The sequence below is a fragment of the Mauremys reevesii genome, linkage group 4 (genome assembly GCF_016161935.1).
Source record: "Mauremys reevesii isolate NIE-2019 linkage group 4, ASM1616193v1, whole genome shotgun sequence".
NCBI lineage: Eukaryota > Metazoa > Chordata > Testudines > Geoemydidae > Mauremys > Mauremys reevesii.
Genome location: NC_052626.1, coordinates 26,895,473 through 26,918,925, shown reverse-complemented (window position 1 = coordinate 26,918,925; position 23,453 = coordinate 26,895,473). Strand labels below are relative to the sequence as shown.

The 23,453-nt window shown below is 40.6% G+C and overlaps 1 protein-coding gene across 5 annotated transcripts in view; it reads left to right on the top strand.

The window, feature by feature from the left end:
* BDKRB2 (bradykinin receptor B2) overlaps positions 1-20,696 on the top strand; it is a 39,113-nt gene extending 18,417 nt beyond the window's left edge. For 2 of the 5 annotated variants that reach the window (XM_039538631.1, XM_039538632.1), the window contains exons 2-3: positions 12,581-12,664; positions 16,265-20,696. In XM_039538631.1, coding sequence (XP_039394565.1) covers positions 16,272-17,405 — 1,134 coding nt within the window. In that variant the 5' untranslated portion in view covers positions 12,581-12,664; positions 16,265-16,271 and the 3' untranslated portion in view covers positions 17,406-20,696. Of the gene's footprint in view, positions 1-12,580; positions 12,665-15,820; positions 15,954-16,264 lie in introns of those variants that run through there. The other 3 variants (XM_039538635.1, XM_039538633.1, XM_039538634.1) reach the window with 3 other exon arrangements.
* The last annotated feature ends 2,757 nt before the right edge of the window (positions 20,697-23,453 follow it).

Here is a 23,453-nt window from a genome sequence, read left to right as displayed (position 1 = left end):
AAGCACACACTTAAATATTACCTTAGGTAATAATTGGAGATATACCAATCTCCTAGAACTGGAAGAGACCTTGAAAGGTCATCGAGTCCAGCCCCCTGCCTTCACTAGCAGGACCAATTTTTGCTGCAGATCCCTAAGTGGCCTCCTCAAGGATTGAACTCACACCCCTGGGTTTAGCAGGCCAATGCTCAAACCACTGAGCTATCCCTCCCCCATGGGATATAGACATTAATGCATGTAGCAACATACCAGCATTTCAGTCTCAACCCTAAAAACATTATATAAGACTAAATACCTACAGTATTTTTGAGCAAAACTAACAAACAGGTGACCTGGTCTGGTCTCCATTTATGAGGCGGTCAGGTCTTAGCTAATGCCTGCAGCGTGGGCAAGAGCTAGCCTCTGGCCTGCCAGCATAACAGTGGAATCTATGTACAAATAAAACCAGTGGAAGACAGACTTTTCTGTGCATAATATTGCAGGATGAGCCACCCTTACTTAAAGCAGCTTTTAACTAGGTTTCTTTTTACCTTTCACTCTAATCACAACATTTCTGTCAGGTATATATTTTTCTTCTTTCCACAGTTCAGATGGCCCCTCGATAAACGTATTTGCTGCAGTTTTAATGTTTACCTAAAGGAGCAAGTCTTCAAAATTAATAAGTATTCTCAGGAGGATATTTGACTATATTAGCCAGGCTCATGTAACACAAGAGGTTCGAGGAGATGAACCCACAAACTGAGGTCATTTTGTATGGGAAATACACAATCACAATGAAAATATTCAGTCTGCATACAGGCTGTGAGACCAGTAAAAGCAGAAGGTTGATTAGGAAAACAGTTTCAGGAAGAGAGGTTGTGTTGAGAAACAAGAAATGGTATGCTAGCTTTTACTAATTGCTCCTCTTACTGCCAAATCTGACAAAAGCATATCAAAAGATGGATTGATACAGGCTATTCATAAGACTATTTCAGGAATTGTGACTCCACTAATTTAGTCACAGGGGTTCTTTTACATACCTTACAGACACCAGGATTAAGACCAAGCAAAATCATCACAGTCATTAAAGAAAGGAAAAGAAAACATTAAACAAAACACAAATGATAAACCGGTTACTTCCATTACAATCTCTTCTATATGTCTCTCTGTGAAGAGCCTTTAACAGAAATGACACACTTGAGAGTGAACTGCCTCCGGGGCACTTTTCTCCTGGTAAATTAAAACCAAAGTATACTGTTTCCTGAAATTATTATGAATCCATTATTTAGTCTATCCTTAGGTCATTAAGAATGTTGATAGAAGGGAAAAATAATTTATTTCAGTACAGGTAGATCTGTTAGTTATTAATAAATAACCAGCCAGTTTATAGCTGGGTAAGCTAAGCAATCTTAAGTACATCCTATGAAATAAAAAAAAATAGGTCAATTAACCAATATTAAGAATCTTAAATCCAATTAAATCCCATTATTTCTCTGTTTAGCAACGTTTAGCTCCTGTCTAGTCTTCAGGAATACATGGTCTAACCACTTTGTGATTATCAGGAGAAACTTAATATTTAAGTTACAACCACATTTCAATAGCCCAATAGAATTATACAAGTTTCAATGTAATCCCTTGTCAGTGTCTTAGTTAACTTTCTTTCCCCAACCCACATTGAAGTTTTGGGGAGATTTTTCTTGGATTTGTTTCTTCCTGAGTCTTCCCTGTTTTCTTACGTATATCTAGCAGCTTGCTTGTAGAGATGGACTGGGAGATTGTGGAGTGCTTGCTGTCTAAGCAGGGTAGCAGAGGCTTGTGTGTGAAAGGTGCTCACTTCAGAGGGTTTTATTGCTCTCTTCTTTCCTATTTCCATGAAATTATGAAAATGCTCCTATTTCAGGCCTGTTTAGATTCAAAGTCAGTTGCTGTCACTCTTTCATTGGCTTCATGTCTTCTGCGTTGGCTTAGGTGACACCTGCAGCTCCTGAATATGCAGTCGGCCTGATCAAGATACAACAGTTCTTTAATTGCCTTTGTTCTTGTGGCAGGAAGCATCAGATAACTTAACTCTTTCTTTTTATTCAGTCCATTTTCTGAGATATCCAGTTAGTTCCATCGGAGTTTAATAGGAGTTCAAATTCAGTTTCAAATGAATCCAAATACTCTTGTTTCCTCTATAGAAGTCAGCTTTCAAAATAGTTTTTTCAAATTCTTAAATGGTCAAAGAAATATTGTCTTTTCTTTTTACCAATCTTTGGAGAGGTTCTTCTTGTCTTCACAAGTTTGGTGAAGGGCTGCTTAAGCATTGCCAGATGATTAATTTCTCAATTAATATAAATATTTCTGTACTCACATGACATCTCATATTAGTAACCAGTTAAAGCATCAGGTGACCTTGTACATAAAGCATTTTACCATTTACATAGCATTTAGCTAAGATATTTGAAAGCGTGGGTTTCATAAAGGTATTTGCCATTTAAACATTTAAGGAATAAACACAAGGTTTAAAACACTTCTAACTACACATGTTTTTCCTAGAGTATTTTCTGAATATAGTTTTTAAGAGCAATTAGAAAATTAATTTCAATTAGGATATTTCTAGAATGTTTTGTGCAGGTTTACTTAGATTAATTACTCTGATAATATACCCTACATTCCTTTCACAATCAGGTATCTTCCTAAAACAAGAATGTTTTACATGGTTTTTCTTCTTGAAATAAGGATTACCTTTGTATCAAGCTGGTATCTTATACAAAGGGAGATATGTCCTATTCTTTGATAAGACACTCTGGTTGATTGATTGGTTTGTTTTCTGACTAAATGGTTTCTAGATTTTCAGTCTACCATTTGCAGTATATTTACAACTGTAATTGCAGACTTATCAAATATCAAATATTCTATATTTGAATGAATGAAAGCATGAATTACAATAATGAATCATAGAATCATTGACGATTAGGGTTGAAAGAGATCTCAGGAGGTCATCTAGTCCAACCTCCTGCTCAAAGCAGGACCAACACCAACTAAATCATCCCAGCCAGGGCTTTGTCAAGCTGGATCTTAAACCTCTAAGGATGGAGGTTCCACCACCTCCCTAGGTAACCCATTTCAGTGCTTCACCACCCTCCTAGTGAAATAGTTTTTACTAATATCCAACCTAGACCTCCCCCACTGCAATTTGAGACCATTGCTCCTTGTTCTGTCATCTGCCACCTCTGAGGACAGCCTAGCTCCATCCTCTTTGGAATCCCCGTTCAGGTAGCTGAAGTCGTCTATCAAATCCCCCCTCACTCTTCTGTTCTGCAGACTAAATAAGCCCAGTTCCCTCAGCCTCTCCTCATAAGTCATGTGCTTCAGCCCCCTAATCATTTTCTTTGCCCTCCACTGGACTCTGTCCCATTTGTCCACATCCTTTCTGTAGTGGGAGGCCAAAAACTGGATGCAATACTCCAGATGTGGCCTCACCAGTGCCGAACAGAGGGGAATAATCACTTCCCTCGATCTGCTGGCAGTACTCCTACTAATGCAGCCCAATATGCCATTAGTCTTCTTGGTAACAAGGGCACACTGTTGACTCATATCCAACTTCTCGTCCGCTGTAATCCCCAGGTCCTTTTCTGAAGAACTGCCCCTCAAACAGTAGGTCCCCAGCCTGTAGCACTGCATGGGATTCTTCCGTCCTAAGTGCAGGACTCTTCACTTGTCCTTGTTGAACCGCATCAGATTTCTTTTGGCCCAATCCTCCAATTTGTCTAGGTCAGGGATTCTCAAACTGGGGGTTGTGACCCCTCAGGGGGCCGTGAGATTATTACATTGGGGGATTGCAAGCTGTCAACCTCCACCCCAAACTCCGCTTTGCCTCCAGCATTTATAATGGTGTTAAATATATAAAATTGTTTTTAATGCATTGGGGGGGTCGCACTCAGAGGCTTGCTGTGTGAAAGGGGTCACCAGTAAAAAAGTTTGAGAGCCACTGGTCTAGATCACTCTGGACCCTATCCCTACCCTACATAGTATAAAAGCAAATAGTACAGAATATTAAAGCAAAATAGAAGTTATAAAACTGCATTCCAAGGTCAGTGTAGAAAGACTTGGAGGCAATAAACATTTTATGTCTGTAAAGCCATGTTTATCTTCCCAGATATTTGCTCGTCCTTGGGACATAAGGTAGAAGCCTCCTAAAATTCCTTTGGTTAGCTTGAATATTTCATATAATTAAACAAACAAATACCTGCATCTGACATACTTTTATCCAAGCACTGTATGTATGAAAGAAATGATAAATATATTGTAAGCTTCAGTTAAAACACAAGCAAGTTTAATAACCTGCTATTAAATATATATATAATTTTATTAATATCGTTTTTGTATCAGTATTGATATCTCTGCCCTACATTTGTCTTGTAACTAAGATCTAAGCACATACTTACAGCACCAGCTCTAGGGCTTTTGCTCTGGGTGAATGTCTGCCCTTCGGAGCCTGCAGTTATTCACAGAATAATAAATAGCTGTGAACCACATTTTCCTCCTGCCACTAGTATTTTGCTGCCCATGGCAATCATCTGTATTGTAAAGCTAGCCGCATGTATCTGGGATACACAGAATACTGGTCTGGCCCTTTGTAGCATCTGTGAAAATGTAAGATACAGTGTATATTCCAGATAAGCTCACTTTGGACATGGTACCTACCATGCACTGAACTCCCATTGAATATTACAGGAGAACCCATCCTTTATTAAGACACAAATGACTAAATAATTGAACCATAATATGTTAACAACTATGCCAAATTCATTGTGAATGGTCATGAACTGTGGAAACGCACCACACTGGATGGAAAACTTACAGAGATGGTGGGAGGTTCCACTTCCTGGTTAATTGTTGTGGCTATCATCAGACGAGAGCAATGCTTCCTATTCAAATGTATGAGTGAGACTTGTGGGCAGCTGTATTCCATATTAAAATTGAATGCACAGTCCTTCTCTCAGGGAAATCCATGGGAGTTTTGCCATGGACTACGGTAGGAAGAAGAAAGGCACATAAGTGAGGAGATAAGGCACACCACAACTGGTTCTTCTCTTTCTTATATTGGTGTAAGTTAGGGGAAATGCCAGGGAACTTTACAGAGTTACACAAGTGGAAAGCTGTTGTAAGAGAAACGACAATCAGACCATTGTTATTGGTATGTAATACACATAGGCAGCAACTTATGGGACAAGAGCTACCACATCTGAAAGATCAAGTTAAAGTATATTTAGATAAATTAGATGTATTCAAGTTGGCAGGACCTGATCAACTTCATCCCAGGGTACTTAAACTAGGAAGCAATCTTAGAACAATTAGCAATTATCTTTTAGAACTCATGGAGGACGGGTGAGGTCCCAGAGGATTGGAGAAGGGAAAATATAGTGCCTATCCTAAAAGGGGGAACACAGATAACCCAGGAAAGTACAAATCAGTCAGCCTAATGTAGATACCAAGAAAGATACTGGAAAAAATGATTAAACAATCAATCTTAAGCACCGAGACAAAATAGGGTTATAAAGAATAGCTAGCATGGATTTATCAAGAATAAATCATGCCAAACCACCCTAATTTCCTTCTTTGATAGGGTTATTGGCCTAATGAATATGAGGTTAGTAGTAATTGGGATATATCTTGATTTTAGTAAGGCTTTTGACACATTCCCATATGCCATTTTCATAAGCAAGCTAGGGAAATATGGTTTAGATGAAATTACTATAGAGTGAGTGCACAACTGGTTGAAAGATCATACTGAAAGAGTAGTTATCAATGGTTCACTATCAAACTAGGAGGGCGTTTCTACTGGGGTCCCACAGGGGTTAGTTCTAAGTCCAGTACTATTCAATATTTTCATTAATAGCTTAAATAATAGAGTAGAGAGTATGCTTATAAAATTTTCAGATGACTTTACGCTGAGAAGGGTTGCAAGCACTTTGGAAGAGAGGATTAGAATTAAAAATGACCTTGACAAATTGGAGAACTGATCTGAAATCAACAAGATGAAATTCAGTAAAGACAAATGCAAAGTACTTCACTTAGGAAGGGAAAATCAAAGGTACTGCTATAACATGGGGAATAACTGGCTAGGTAGTAGTACTGGTGAAAAATAACTGCAGGTTGTAATGCATCACACACTGAATTTGAGTCATCAATGTGATTGTGACCCTAAGAACTGCTCAATGCCAACTGGAAAAAGATTCACTATTCTATCACAACAACTTCTAACAGGCCTGACAAACTCACTGCACCTAGCACACTGCTTTCATAATATTTATCTATGATGAATGCCATGTGAGATCTCAAATAAAAGCCCAGATCACACTGATCCTTGATAACATTGTGAAAATATATGTACAAATACCATATAAGAAGTTGTGGAGATCTAAGACAGACACACACACACACAGGAAAATGTTTTAAAATCTAAATCAACACAGGGTTGACAAATGGGTTTTTGCCAGACAAAGGGAGGTATATTCCTCTGTTTGCTTTGGTTCACATGTAAATTGAACATTGTAAGCCAAAACAACAGAAGTCCTATTTTCATACAAAATCAGCATGAGAATGTGAAGCCAGCATGAAGTCAGCATGTCAGCAAACAAACCCCAGGCCGGGGGTTGGGTCATCCTGACTCTAGGGACCAACAACGAATTTTGAGGATATAAGGAGAGGCAAAAGGACACCTTGGCTTCCTTCACCAATGAAGGAAAAAAGACAGCACTTTTTGCATTCACAAAAGAGGGATCCCAGCCATGTTGGCGGGAGACAGTGGGAGATAGTTTATCCCATCTAATGTTGCTTTAGATAGGGATTTAGCCTGTTAACATTAAATTTGCACTCTAGGAAGTATGTTATACTTTGTTCTATATGTAACCATTTCTGTTTCTATTATTATCTGTACTCACTAGCTCTTAAATCCTAGTTTTTAATAATAAATGTCTGATTGTTTTCACTATGAATATATCTCAGTGCTGGGATGTTCTGAGGGAGTCAATCCGCAGCTGAATCAAACAAGCTAGTTTGTACAGGGTCCCCTTGGGGACAGCAAACCTGGTAATTTCTGTGAGTGTCCATGGCTAGGGTCTGGGCACTGCAGGGAGCGTGCTTGAGGACCCTGGGGTCAAAGTCAGTGTCACTAGCTTGCACTGAGAGAGCAAGATCTGGGGAGGCCTGAACATTAGTGCTTGCATTGTTAGTTTCAGGGAGTTGAGCTGCAGCAGGTACAGACAAGACCACGTCACATTAAGGGCAGGTAGTGGGGAGGTGCCTCTTGACCCTGGATACCATCACAGTGATACAGTTGCAAAAAGGACTAAGATTCTGGGGTACTAACAGGATTGGTATTTACCTGGGAGCTAAATTGTCCCTCCCTACTTGGCACTGGCCTAAGCTGGAGTACTGTGTCCAACTCTGGGGGCCACACTTTAGGACAGATATGGACAAATTGGTCAGAGTCTGGAGGAGAATAATAATAATAATATAAAAAGATAAAAAGTTTAGAAAACCTGACTTATGAGGAAAGGTTAAAAAAAATGGGCATGTTTAGTCTTGAGAAAAGATGGGGATGGGGGGTTTCCTGCTCACAATCTTCAAATATGTCAAGGGCTGTAATAAAGGTGATGGGTGATCAATTGTTCTTCATGTCCACTGAAGGTAGGACAACAAGTAAGGGGCTTAATCTTCAGCAAGGGAGATTTAGATGAAAATATTAGGAAAAACTTTCTAACTCTAAGGGAATTGAGCTCTGGAGTAGATTGTGGAATCCCCCTCATTGGAGGTTTTTAAGAACAGTTGGACAAACACCCGTCAGGGATGGTCTGGGTTTACTTGGTCCTGCATCAGCACAGGAAGCTGGACTTAATGACTTTGAGGTCCCTTCCAGCCCTACCTTACATTTCTATGATTAGCTGTTTTCCTCATTTGAGAACAGTTAGGTATGTGGTGTGGGCTGAGACCACTGCCTATTACGCTGAACAGAATTCTCTCATGTTTTCCTTGTGCTCTCCCTTCTGTCTGTATCCACCTGCGGTTCTTGTCTTATACTTCAATTACAAACTCTTTGGGCAGGCACCATCTTTTTCTTCAATGTTTGTACAGTGCAAATGCGGTCCTGATTCATAACTAGAGGCTTGGAGGCACTACTGCAATGATAATCGTCCAGCAGAAGGGATGTGGTAGAGCTGGTAAAGGCTTAGGTGAGTGGGAGATGTACATATTGATCAACCACAATCTTGCAGAAGTCAGTGGGAGTTTTGTCCACATGAGGACTGAGACAAGAAAGCTTATCTTAGATTTCCTGAATGGAGCCTGAAGCTAACTAATTACAGATATTTCCATGCTGTGTTTGTACCATTTTGAGGCCATGCAGAACTCAGAGTCATGAGTAGATTCCTGAGATAACACTACTCTGTTGACAAAATCCAGTACATTAACAATCTCCAGTCATTTTAAGTCAAGTGATGCCTTCCCTTACAAGTAGTAGTCATTCCATTTAGTTCAGAGGTATATGCCCAATTTATGCTCACCATAAATTTAATCCATGGTGTCAAACAGGAAGTCAGATATCTTGTATGACTAAAAATACAGAGATGGTTGGAGCAGAGAAGCTGAGTTTGCTCAGGATGTTGTGACTGCATCTCACATTACGGTGCTGGCAATGATACAGCCCATCCTGTTCAGGTCTTGGCAGCAGAGAAGCAGAAGGGAAGAAATCAATGCACCAAGTTTACACTTTGTTATCGCTAGTGAAGTTATGTCAGTGCTGAATTTGGACCAAAGTCTTAAAGAGCTGTCAGTGATTCCTTCACTGGTCTCAATACTAAGAGGTCATGAAAGGCAATAATTTACACACAAACAAGATCACTTGGCCACTGTTCTCTTTTCACCATGGAACAAAATATTCCTAAAGTATATTTAAAAGCCTCCACCTTGCAATGAGTTATATGTTAGCAGACTCCCATGCTGTCCTAGAACCCCACTGACATCACTGCATAGCAAAAAGGACTACCTGCATGAGCTGCATTGCAGGACTGGGCTTCAAATAGGTAAATAATGTTATGAGCTTCCACAGCGAAAAGTGCACTCTCATTTGTACTATTTTTTTATTGTGTGTAGTACAGTAGTGCTTAGGAACCCCCCAGTCATGGATTAGGGTCTCATTGTGTTAGGCTCTATACAAACACAGAACATTATTTATCAATTACCATTAGTTCTCAATAGACCCAAGTCTGAGATGATAGCAATTTAGCTGTGACACACCTAGTTAGTGCAAGGCAGCATTGTCAAGCAATGGGCATTTTTACTTTAATAATACAGTCTCTTCCTTCTTTAATTACAGGTGAGGGGGGTTGGAAGTTATTCATAGTTGCACAGGTGGCATGTAGAAGAGTGACTTACTGGCCAACACACCTCCACATGACGGGGCATGGCACAGTAGGCTCTACGCATCTGGTGTCCCTGCCAACAGCCACTTTGGCCCTCCGTGGTCCACTTTGTTTGGTGACTCAGCCCCCCAGCCAGATCACCTTAAAGTCTTACTCCTTGCAGGGTATCAGTGTCCCACACAACTCTAATTATTAACAGAGCATCTTATTCGTATCCAGAGCTCCTCTGCAGTTCCACTTTTCCTCAGAAAGCAGCAGACTCCTAGGCTTCCTCCCTGTATCTCCCAATAGGGCACAGAAAACCCCAAACAAACCAAACTAAAGTCATCTCCACCAAGTCTGACTTGAGCTTTTAGTCCCGCCAGGATCTCCCAAGATCCCTGTTCCAGATCCAGAAAACCAACTACCTGGGCTACTTCCCTGGGGCCCTTTTCACAGGGCCTACCAGTGGGGCTAACTCCTCTCCTACAGTTTCCCCATAATTCCTTTCCCAGAGTGACGGAAAACTCCAACCTACTCCCCTTCTAGGCCTCCCCTATAGCTTTCACTTCCTTCCTTTATGTAGAAGGCTTAGCTTTGCTTAGCTTTGCCCCAGCTGGGTCTGATAACAAATCAAGCCTGACACATCCTCCATTTGGAGAAAAGGGGGTTAATTGAGCTCTCAGACTCCTGTTAACCCTTTGTTCACCTCAGTGGTGTTTACACCCCACCACATGGCATCAAAGGCAAGGAATATCTATCTGTTGCTTGAGTCAGGGAAGCCTGTGGTGACACAGTTCAGCCCTAAATCTCCAGCCGATGTAAGCAAACAGCCATTTCAGGATATGCATATATTTTACAAAATCCGAGAGACCCTAGGAGACGAGAGTCCTTAAGCGCTCTAGAAATAGTGCATTGTATTCAACAATTAAATTCCAGTAGTTCCTCAGTCTGAAATTTGAAGAGTGACTTCAGAGCAAAGAAAGCAATTACTGTTAATGCCTGTGAGAGATTAGCTACACAGAGAACTGTACAAAAAATCTGCAGCACAGCAGAGGCAAGATGAACATCAGATTCTCTGAGCCAAATCCTGAACTGTTTGCCAGGTTACATCAACTGAGGTTGCCTAGCCATTTATATTTACTTGTGATGGTTTTCTAGCATTGGACAGTGTTTAAACAAAGAAATGAAACCACCCTATCCTTGGAAAGGCACTGTCTTGGATTTTAGCCTTTCTGTATCCTGCCTGGTCAATATTTACACCCTGCGTGTAAACATGTAACTAATTTATGATAAATAAGCTAATGGTCATGTGGTGTCACTGTAAATGTTTGAAAACCATGGCTTAAGGACACTTACCATTTCCACAGCTGTGTAAACCATGGATCGGTCAGTAAACGCATGATATAAACAAGTGGTAAAATCAAATGAGTGCTCGTCTACACTACAGAGAACATGTTGCATAACATGTTGCAGCATTTAAATATATTACCTAAATTGAACTCAAAATCCTGGTTCATGCAGTATTCATAAATTCCTCCCACATCTATACCAATATTTGATTCTTACAAAGTGCTTTTCATCTCCAAAGCTTTATAACTAACATTGCACCAGATTCTGGCTAACTGCTGCATGGATGCTCACAGATGGGAGTGGTAAGGTAGAACCCAAGATGCTCCTCTATCTTTGGGCTCAATTCAGGGATTGGCCAGAATCCTCACTGGGAACCTAGACTCTGGTTGCTTCAGCCCTAGGTAACTCAAAGAAGGCACAGAAGGAGAGGCAACTTGATGCAACCCCCACTGAGGTCAATGGGAGTCTATCCATTGAGTTCAAAAGGTGGTGGACCAGGCTGAGGATGAGGGTTGGATCATGGTTCCACTCCACATAGGCTAACAGAGCTGGTTAGTCACTGAGGGAAGCGTACTGCATTCCTTTCAAGCTTGTTGCAGCAAAGCCCACTGGTGACTGCCTGGGCATCTCTAGCAGAATTTTGGATGAATCAGCTAATATTGGATTCACAGGGGGATGTAGGCACCTTTCACGTTAGTTGACATTTAGGCACCACTGGCATTCAGAAAACCACCACTCAGTTGCTACCTAGCCCTGGAGGTACCTGAAGTCCCTGGGCGCCTAAGTTTCCACCACTAAATTCCCCATGGTGCCTAAATTTCTGTCACTGGACATGCACAAAGCCACCTAACTCTTATCTAAGCTGCAGCTGGATTCACAAGCTAGATGTTTCCCCACATATCTCACCTTTGGGGTCCTGTTGGGTAGGGGTGCTTAGAGGCTGCCTAAGAAAATGCCTACCTGATCAGGACATATACAAAATATAGCTGATAGAGGAAATGGTGCCTATGGCCCAGTAACTAAAGCACTCAGTTAAAATCTGGAAGATTTGGGTTCAAATCCCTACTCTGCCTGATATATTGGGGGGCAGGGCTTGAACTTGGATCTCTCAGTATTTCATGCAGGAGAGAACCCTGCCTCAAAGTAGCCTGTGGATTAGGGTTCTGAGGTGAGAGAGGATTTCATGCATAGTATCTCCATTGTAACAGGTGGAGGGAATAGCTCTGTGGTTTAAGCATTGGCCTGCTAAATCCAGGGTTGTGAGCTCAATTCTTGAGGGTGCCATTTGGGGCAAAAATCCATCTGGGGATTGGTCCTGCTTTGAGCAGGGAGTTGGACTAGATGACCTCTTAAGGTTCCATCCAACCTTGATATTCTATGATTGATCTCAACTGAATACAAAATAGTAGCTAGTTAACTTTCAAAGTATGAGGGGTCCAGTACACAGAAAACAAAATCACAGCCATTGTATTGGCTACAATGCCACTATTTACTTTATTTTACAGAATTGTCTTTGTAAATGCTTCCCTTCTAAAAATGTAATCCCAAAGAGATGAGGTGAGGGAGAAATATCCTAAAACGTGTACTCTCTCCTTGTTGTGCTGCTATTCACTGTAAAATTAACATTCTGCAGTGGGGTATTCTTCTTCTGCTTGTCATAATTATAAGGAGAAGGAATAAGAAATTGCCAAGCAATGTCACAACTTTTATGAACTTTCTTTGAATTGCAGATGAATGGCTTTTAAATATGTGCATATGTCCAACCACAGAGCACAAAATAAAGGACTCTTATAATGCTCTTCACCAAGTCAGAACCTTTTATGTTACTAACAGGAAGATAAACAGCTTCTGTTTAATTGCAGCATCCAGCAGGACTTCTGTTCAGGAATGACCAGTTGATTGGCAGTCGTCCACCAGTCTGACGAGTACATTTATGGCATAAATCTGTAAGTGCTACAGGAAGAGGGAGTAAAGCAAAGTTATTTGCAACACATTATATGGACCTACCACATCCTCAGAGCTCTCAGATATTTAGCTTATTAGCACTGGTGTCTTGATACCGGTATTGTATGAAACTGAGTGAGAGATTGCCACTGCCAGCACTGGACTTTTGCTCAGTGACTTCAGCATTTTGCAGGAAGGGGGCTGAATAGAGCAGGAGAGAGAAGTCTGGTGGGAGCCCTTTTGCTGGTATAGAGGAGTTTGCAGTGATGATGTTGCTTAGAATGGTGGATGTCATGATCCTGGAGCCTTAACATTATACCTGTACTGCATAAAGGGAGTTCCCACAAAGACATAATCCTGGCACCAAGCAGCTTTTACAATATAAGACAATGAGCACAAACTAAGGGCGGGGGGAAAGGCTGCAATCAAAAGAAGTACAATGTTACACATAAAACTCCCAAAATGAGTCTGTTTGGCTTTAAATTATAGTAAGTAAATCCAAATCAATTGTACCAAATAGCTCCAAAAATCAAGGCATCCCCAAGACCTTCGGTCACAGTGTAACTCACTGTGACATGCTGCTAATTCTTCAGACAATAGTAAAACGGGTAAGGAGCCAAAACCAGGCAGGAATTTGAAGACAATGAGGGAGGTTGTTTGAATGGGTTCTGACAAGGACAGAGAGCCAGTGGTGAAGTCAGAGGATGGGGATATGCTCCTGAGTTTAGATATGGGTATGAGGACGTGTTATATTTTGGACAACATGAATCCTGGGACAGTTGAGAACACTGAACTCACCATACAACTTAATGGATACTGAACTTTATCTTGCTCATGGGGGATGGATACACAAATGACCATAGGGTGACCAGATGCTCCCATTTTGTAGGGACAGTCCTGATACTTGGGGCTTTTTCTTATATAGGCTCCTATTATTCCCCACCCCATCCCAATTTTTTTACATTTGCTGTCTGGTCACCCTAAATGACCATGATATCTACTTGTCTGCTAAACTCTGTTCCTTTTAAAGTTACCTCATCTTCCCAGCCCGCTCTGTCTGTTTCATTCCCCTGTTCTGCCCCGCCCTATCTGACATCTATATTATAAACTCTCTGGGGCAGAGACTATCTTCTTTGTTACCTGCCTTTACAACACCTTGCACAAAAGAATCCTGATCTTGATGGGGTTCTAAGATACTACAGTAATAATAAATTAATGACAGTTTTGTGGTAATCCTGCTTCCAGCAAGTATGTTTTTATGTACATTTCCAGCTGTCAGCTAGCAAAGGTAGTAACCAGAGCATAGCTTATATTTGCATAATAGACAGTAGAGCCCTTCAATGAGATCTAAAGTTGTCCTTTTGCTGTCAAGTTACCAGCTGTATCAGACAACTGCCCTGATTACAAATACATTTGAAACAGCTGCCAATAAAACTATAATAAAAGTTATGGAATTTTAAAGGCTTGGCATAAGGCAGGTTCCGTACGGGTCACTCAGTCTTGACAGCTACACTAAAACCCTGGAAGACTGTACTTACAGTACTGTACTTACAGTTTAAAAATATCACAGTATGCTCTTGGCTGCATAAACAGGGGAATCTTTAGGAGGAGTAAAGGGGTTATTTTACATCTTTATTTGGCACTGGTGCAACCGCTGCTGGAAAATTGTGTCCAGCTCTGGTGTCCACTATTCCAGAGCATGTTGAAAATATGGAGAGGGTTCAAACAAGAGCCACAAGAATGATTAAAGGATTAGAAAAGGTGCCTTGTAGTGATAGACTCAAGGAGCTCACTCTATTTAGCTTAACGAAGAGAAGGCTAAGGGGTGACTTGATTGCAGTCTATAACCAGGGGCATGCCGCGGGGGGTGCTCTGCCGCTCACCCATCCCGCGGCTCCAGTGGATCTCCCGCAGGCGAGCCTGCGGAGGGTCCGCTGGTCCCGCGGCTCCACTGAAGCCGCAGGACCAGCAGACCCTCCGCAGGAACACCTGCGGGAGGTCCACCGGAGCCCTGCCTGCCACCCTCCTGACGACCAGCAGAGCGCCCCCCGCGGCATGCCGCCCCAAGCACACGCTTGGTGTGCTGGGGCCTGGAGCCGCCCCTGTCTATAACCTATGTGAGGAACAAATATTGGACACTGGGCTCTTCAGTCTAGCAGAGAAAGGTATAACATGATCCAAAGGCTGGATTTTGGAAGCTAGACAAATTCAGACTGGAAATAAGGCATATGTTTTTCACAGTGAGGGTAATTAACTATTGGAACAATTTATCAAGGGTAGTGGTGGATTATTCATCGCTGACAATTTTTAAATCTCGTTGGGATGTTTGGCTAAAAGACTTTGAGGAAGTTCTATGGCCTGTGTTATGCAGGATGTCAGACAAGATGATCACAGTGGTCCCTGCTAGCCTTGGAATCTATGAATATAATAGTAACAAGCAAAGGGCTGATTTTCAAAGGCCCAGAGTGGCAGCTAGAAACCCAACTTCCATTTGAACTCAACGGAATTTAGGCACCTAACTGACATTAGTGCCTCTAAAGTGCTTCCCCTGAAACATGAAGGCATTCCAAGCTGTGTAATATTAACAATATAGGGCCACGTTCTCTAAGAGGTTGTCACCTGGCATCAAAATTGTCCCACAGAAATCCTGGACAGGCCTGAACTTATGTGACAGACACCATCTTGGCCATCAGACCAGAAATTGAAACAGGGTCCTCCAGACTAAAAGCAGGACTCTCTTGCTGGGGCTGTAACATTCATACACTCTGTGGATCAGGCAGGGTATTATAGATGCAAAAAATAGGCATGTGAATCCAGCCATTAGAAGCAGCAAAGAGTCCTGTGGCACCTTATAGACTAACAGACGTTTTGGAGCATGAGCTTTCATGGGTGAATACCCACTTCGTTGGATGCGTGCCATTAGAAGGCAAGCAACCCAATTTGCTGGCAGATGCAGGTTTTGCACTCACAAATTTACCTGTCCAAAATCACAGTTGCACAGTTGCATTTGAAAATGTGGTGCTTAGCTGCTGACAACATTCATTCCATCACTGTAGCCTAAAAACCATTAAAGAAAGAGGGGGAAAGGATCATCATGTCCTGTAGAAACCAAATCACCACTTTTCAAGGAAGGGTATAAAATAACAAGTGAGATGCCACAAGCATAACACCTGCACACCATAAAACTATCAAGAAAGAGAGAGAGAAAGAGAATACAAGTCTGTCCTATAGGAGACTACACTTAACACTACAAAAAGATAAACCTTGAAGGAAACCAACAGCCCACTCAAGGTGTCAAAAATGCTCTAGTTTATATTGATAGAATTAATGATCCATAAAAACATTTTGTCCCAGCCTCAGTCATCCCAAACCATAGCCCCCCACACATATGCCGCTGTTTCACCTCTTCTGTTTTCAGTCACTTGAACGAGGTCCACTTGGGATGCTCCTGTGGTTACTGTCTCAAAGCCTCTGCAGATATGCAGTATCTGTAAGAGAGTAAACCACATGCTATATACAATTAATTGTCAGTCTGTATTCTATTCAAAGACATGATCCTAGGGAGTATAAACAGTTATCTTATTTCACATTTTATTTTCCAGCAGAGAAATGGATTCCATCACAGCAGAAAATATTTCCAGTGGTATGACTACCTGGAAGCTTGGAATCAATCAGTCTTTTTCACACAACACATCAGAAAACAGCAGCAGCTCTACCTGTATTAGTTTGGATGCATGGGATTGGTTATATACATTTCAGCCTATGTTCCTCTGGGTCATTTTTGTCCTGGGAGTGATAGAGAATGGCTTCGTCCTCAGCGTTTTGTGTTTCCACAAGAGTCGCTGCACAGTGGCTGAAATTTACCTGGCAAACCTGGCAGTTGCCGACTTGATGTTAGTTTGCGGTTTACCTTTCTGGGCCATTAATATCGCTAATAAGTTTAAGTGGCCTTTTGGCACTTTCCTTTGCAAGGCTGTCAATGCAATCATTTACATGAACTTATATTCTAGCATTTATTTTTTGATGATGGTGAGCATCGATCGCTACCTGGCCCTGGTGAAAACCATGTCTCTTGGACGTATGCGACGAGGTACATGTGCCAAATGGAACAGCCTTATCATCTGGGTGTCTGCATTACTCATATGTTCCCCTGTTCTAGTGTTCAGGTCTGTCGGTTATGTGGAAGAAATCAAGGACACAGCCTGCATTCTTCATTATCCATCCACACACTGGACAATTGCAACACACATTTTGCTGAATACTGTGGGCTTTTTGATCCCACTCTGTGTAATTACCTATTGTACTATTCAAATAATCAAAGCCTTACAAGACAACAAAATACAAAGACTCACAGAAATCCAAACTGAGAAGAGAGCCACCATCTTGGTCCTTGCTGTCCTTTTGCTGTTTATCATTTGCTGGCTTCCTTTCCAGATTACCACATTCATTGACATACTAATTCAGGTAGGCATCATTTCTGACTGCATTACTAAAGATATCAGTGATTTGGTGACCCAGGTAGCTACATACTGTGCTTATAGCAACAGCTGCCTTAACCCAGTATTGTATGTCATTGTAGGCAAGCATTTCAGAAAGAAATCCAGGGAACTCTACAAATGCTGCCTGCCTAGGATATGCAACAAATCAGAGTCCATCCGGATGGAGAATTCTTTGGACACTCTGAGAACGTCCATTTCGACTGAATGCCCAAAGAAAAAGTCTGCTTCTTCATTAGCACGATAGCACAGTTTTGCTTATTGCAAAGTTACAAGAAAACCTTTCAACATATCAGTTCCTAATATCCATCTATTATGGCACCCCATTGTGTGCCCTGGCTGCATTCATTATGCATGAAAGCTTGGGGAGCTGATCTCAATACAAAACTCCATGTAGACACCTATTTCTACCAGCTAATGGACAACATTTTTCATGACTGAATCACATTTCATGATATATTTATATATTCATGGCTGAAGTATATTTGACACACTATCTTTTTAAATATTTATATTGCTAATGAAGATAAGTGTCTGATGTCAGAATATAGTTCTCTAAGTAAAGCCATGTTATAACAGCTACTGTCAGTATTATGAAGCTAAACACCGTACCCATACATTTGAAAGAATACATTTTTAATATAAGGAACATTTTCAAATGAGACTATAGTGAATGGAAGGTCTTATAGGATCATTAAGATCCTAGAATATCATGGTTGGAAGGGACCTCAGGAGGTCATCTAGTCCAACCCCCTGCTCCAGGCAGGACCAATCCTCAGACAGATTTTTGCCCCAGATCCCTAAATGGCCCCCTCAAGGATTAAGCTCACAACCCTGGCTTTAGCAGTCCAATGCTCAAACCACTGAGCTATCCCTCCCCCCTTTCAATTTAAATTGATGTTTAGTGTCCACATTATTTTCCCCCTTTGGCTAATAAGGTGTTCCAAATGCTCCAATCCAAAAATTGCTGTTTACGTGATTGCCAGGTTATACCTTTTGGGGATTGCTCTGACTTTGGTGGCATGGAATGGAATGGAATGTAACCCTCTATTCCGTAGAGTGGGACAATTTCTTGTCTTTTACATCTGTGTAACCCCCAGCAACAAGGGGTTGCACAGGTGTAACTGAGAGCACAATTTGGGTCAATGAATGTAGCTGACAATGTAGAATGTAAGCTGTTCAGGAGCAAAGACCTGTATTTTATACCTGTCTATAAAGAATAATTCGCATCTGTGGTGCTGTATAATTAATACACGAGAATACAGATTAGACAAACATGGGGCATACTCATAAAAAATTAAAAACAGAAGTATAATGGAGAAAACCATACAATGACTGCCTTTGAAATCAAACTGATGGTAGTGGAAGATCTGAATGATTAAGAAATGCATGAGCACATTCTTTATCATGTAATATAGGCGATATCCGCACTGTTGAGTTAACTTAGCTACATGAGTTAACTTCTCATGAGTAAGCCTAGCTCAAGTGAGAGCAGCCACACTGCAAAATGAGTCCGGAGCTGCACAGAGTGATTGTGTTAGCAGCTGCTGAATTGTGCTAACACTGGAGATGAGTGCTCAGCCCTTTGCAGAACTGGGCTCTGGACATTAGAGTACAGCTGAAGTCAATTGATGACACTCAGCCTTTTTCAGTAAGTGCTCAACAGCTTGCAGGCTGAAGTCCTTATGCAGTAGCTAATGTTATTTACTCATAGGGAGCCAAGATGCATATTATGAAAAGCATAAGTAGAGTGGCCCTAAATTACAGTGAAAGCAGAGCAGGTTCAAAATTTTCTGATGGAAAGCTTTTCCCTCAGAATATGCCTTTTTTTATAAACAAATGTAAAACGCGCTGTGGGAATATGTCAATTCTGACAAAATTTCATTTAAAAAAATTTAAACTGTTTCAAGAAGGGTGCAATGCAATATTTTCAATTTTTTGTTTCTTAGCTTATTGTTTACAAATTTATTTTGTTTGATATTTTATTATAAACCATAATATAATAAAAAAGTCAAAATCAGACTGAAATGTTTCAGTTTTACCAAAACAGAACTTTTTGACTGACTGAAAACAAATTGTTCTTGAAAATTTCATTTCACAGGAAATATTGAAATGCCAAAATTTCCCATGGGATGGCTATACCAAGTTCGGACTAGCTCTAAATGAAAGAATACTGAAGGACACCCTAGCCTTATATCAAAATAGAAAGTTTTCTTCTCTGATTACCTTCTTAGATAAAAGGAGAAGCAGCATGGCAGGTTTGTGAGAGGAAGAATTTCCAGAGAAGTAAGATGAGGAATAATTTATGCAGAGGTGGGAAAAATTATTATTTTTAAAACAACAGGAAAAATGCTACCCCTTTTTGAACCTTAAGAACTCTTTGAGATTGGGTTTGTTTCTGGTAAAATAAGAACTTCCCTGAACCTTTGCCCAAAACTTGAATCATTTTGGCCATCTCTAATGATAAGAAAAAAATATTTCTGGGTTTTTTAACATCCTCACTGACATCACTAAAGACCACACAACTTTCTGCCATAAGCCTTTGGAAACCATTACAGTCTATCATGTTAAAGCAGCATTAGTGGGGTTGCTTAGAGAAAGTGAAGGCAGAATTTTGCCCATAATAACTGCAGAGCCCTATTATCATCTCAATAAGCTTATGTTTGTTGTCCACCAAGTTCATGGAGAAAAACATTAGCAGGATCAACACAGTTTTACTATTGGTCATATAAATAAAAGCCATGAACAGTACATAATGGGCACAGGACTGGGAGTTCTATTCTAGGCTCTTACACTGTCTGTTTCAGCTCTTATATAGCCTCTGTTACCACAGTATTTGAGCACCTCACAAACTTTCATGTATGTATTCTCACAACCTTCTTGTGAGATAGTACTTCTCTGTCATCCCATTTTACAGATGGAGAACTGAGGCACAAAGAGGTCAAGACTCGCTTTTTATAGTTATTTAGGTGATGTTCTGCTCAGCATTGCAAGTCCTGAGTATCTTAGCCAGCTAAATTACCTCAATGCTGGGCAGAGCAACACCTACAGATCTTTAAAATCTGGGCCTACATAACTTGTCCAAGGCACTCAGGAAATCTGTAGCAAGAGCAGCAAATTCACCCTGGGTCTTCCAAGACCCAGGCTATCACACTAGTTACTGGGCTACCCTTCCTGTCTATATACCATTCACTCCTTGTGTGGTTTGGGGCCAATAACATAACCTCTCTGTTTCTGCTTCCACAGCTGTAAAATAAGGATAACATTTGTTTATTCTCTCATTGGGCAGTGATTCATATGCATTAGTTAATGTCTGTAAGTCACTATATAAAAGTGTTAAGTATTATTATTTCTCATTTAAGTTCTCAGCCATTACTGTACATTGACACATGTATGTGTATGGAAATCTAAGTAAGCTAAGAACTGTGTTTGAAATTATGTATGTATGCAGGAAACTTTGTTTTACTGGGCATAGAATAAGTGATCCAATTGTCAAGTTGATTTTGAAGAGGATCTTAATAAAGAACATGGTATTGTCCATCATTTTGTTATACTGTAGCAATAACGTTATGTGGAAGATCACAAAAGCTTCACAAGACCTTTATTAGGAAGGAATATGATTTCTAATGATTCGGGTATCGGTCTGAGACTTCTGGGATCTTTTCTCAGTTCTGCTACTTGAATTCTGTAAACTTTGGACAAGTAACTTAAACAAATAGATAAGCAAAGAGGTTAACATGTCTCAGTTTACCAACTTGATAGAAATGTTCTGAGGTTCAGATAATGATTGTTAAGTGCTTTTAGATCCTCAGATGACATGAGCGCTTTATAAGAAAGTCCTAATTCATTTTATCTGAGTGCCTGTATAAGCATAAGGTATAAACAAATGTATTATACGTAAGCATCTTAGATGAAAGGCAATGACCAGTTACGTTATGAAACTGTATACAAAGGAGTGCTCTTAACCCTTCACATCATACACTATAATGCAGAAGTCACTGGACATCTTTCTTTCTAGTGCCCATGCCTTGTAAAGCCTTTATATCTGCGTGGAATGCTACCCAATCACAATGCACTCGGCACAACTTTAAATGAGTACAGAAGGTGCAAAGCAGTAGATAAGCAGGCCCACTATGTGTGAGTCTGTAGCATAGGCCCTACAGCTCAGTATAAGCTGCCTATTGATCAGTAGATGCCAATAGAATGTGTTGGTTCAACAATCTCCCCTAAATATAGCCTTTCTGTATATGATCCTCAGGATGAATCTTTCATTGGAATCACTCTCCTCCTCTGAGTGTGACACAAAAAATTCTAAAGGTTACAATAGAAGTAATAGGAGACAGGAAACAACAATTCTTTGATCCAGTTTAGACAATGAACAAAAATGGTTTTTTTTCAATCAGTAAAAGTTTAACCACAGCTGCAATGTGTAATGCTCAGTGCATGTGTGCTGGCTGCTCTCAGACACAGATTCCTGTCCAAACAAGGCCAAAAAGACTCAAAAGCCATTTAAAACTCTGACATGTTATTACTCACATGTCTTACATTCTGAAAAAATGACTGCATTTAGAAATGCACCAGCATTAGTGAAGGGAAATATAGGAAAGTCCATGACTCTGGTTGTGCTACACTTACCTTAGTGAGTCATGATGGCCAGAAAACAAGAATTCTGTTTCGCAAAAAAATGGCGATGTTTTGACGTTTGTTCTCATTCTGTAATGGTGAGTGCCCTAACCACTGGACCATTGGTTATTCTGGACTCTTGCTCTCTCTGTGATCAAAACACTCCATCCTCAGGAATCTTCCTCATGAAAATTTAATCAAAACCAATGTGTTTCCGCAAAAAGTCTTGTTTTTGATGAATCAACATTTTCCAATGGAAACATTCCATTGAAAACTTCCAACCAGCTCTAAACATGAGAACTCACTGCACAGTCATGAATGACATAAAATCTTTCATAATATTTCCAACTGCTTCCCCAATAGCAAAGCATCCTGGGAAGTGGGAATTCAAAGGGTGTGTCTACACTGCAAAAAAAAAAAAAGGATGTTCTTAACTCAGGTTAACTACCTCACATTAGCGAACTCAGGTTGAATATTTTAATGTAAATAAATGAGAGACAAGGTGGGTCAAGTAATACCTTTTATTGGACCAAATTCTGTTGGTGAAAGACAAGCTTTCAAGCTACACAGAGCTCTTCTTCGGGTCTGGTAAAAGTACTGGGAGTGTCACAGTGAAATACAAAGTGGAACAGATTTTTAAGCATAAGGAGTTAACACACGTTGGAAGAGACCATTCAAGATAAAGTGGGCACTTCACAACTCTGCAGTCATAGGGCAAAGAAGGGTTAGTGGGCTACAGATTGTTGTAATGAAACAACAATCCTGGGACCAACACGACTACAACACCGCAAACAACAAATGTAAATAAATGACATTCCTATCCCTTCATTATTTACCCCATAAGATTTTTTTTAAATAAGTAGGATCAAGAGATCTGGAGTCTGAACACCTCAGATTCTGAGTTGGTTAGACCTGGGCTTTGGTGTGGATCTTTCTCTAGTAAAAGAACAAGGGAAGTGAGAAAGGAGCAAAGATGGCATTTGAAATACCTTGCATTGGGTTACAAATGGTTTCAAGTGAGAAACTGTCATGTAGAAGGTTAATAGCTGCAGTGCTAGGGAAATCTGTGCAGTTATTCCATTGTGAATTACCACAGTATTGAGTGCCCAGAGGACATGAACACAAAGCAGCACCAGCAGCATGAGTGAGCCATAGGAGGCAACATTCATCTGCTTTTAAGCAAAGACCACTCTGCTTCCCACTGCAGGAGTGGCTAGGAAAGAGGACTGCACCACCCACATACCTAGACAGGGTTTGAACCAAATACCATTCAAGTCAATGGAAAGACTTACCTTAGACCAGGCCCATGGTTCAGAGATCCTACTCACACATTTAGTTCAAAGATGAGCATCTGCCAGAACACTCTATGCGGTTAATAAATGAGTAAAAACAGTGGGCCCCATTCTACCTTACATAGGATTAACACATGTAATGGATGTGTTGTTTTATATTCAAGTAATCCACACCCTAATGGAGAAAATGCTTTATGAATGATGCTCACTGTTTGTCCTGTTGTTATGGCAGGAATCAGCAGGTGGCACAATTACACAATCTTCTACATACTTTTTCTTGGCATGTGAGCAAATGTCAAGCCTTTGAAAAATATGCTGTGTTCTTGTTAGTTTTTTTATACTGGTCTCTGGTAGACGAGCTGGGAGCAGACAGAGAGTTT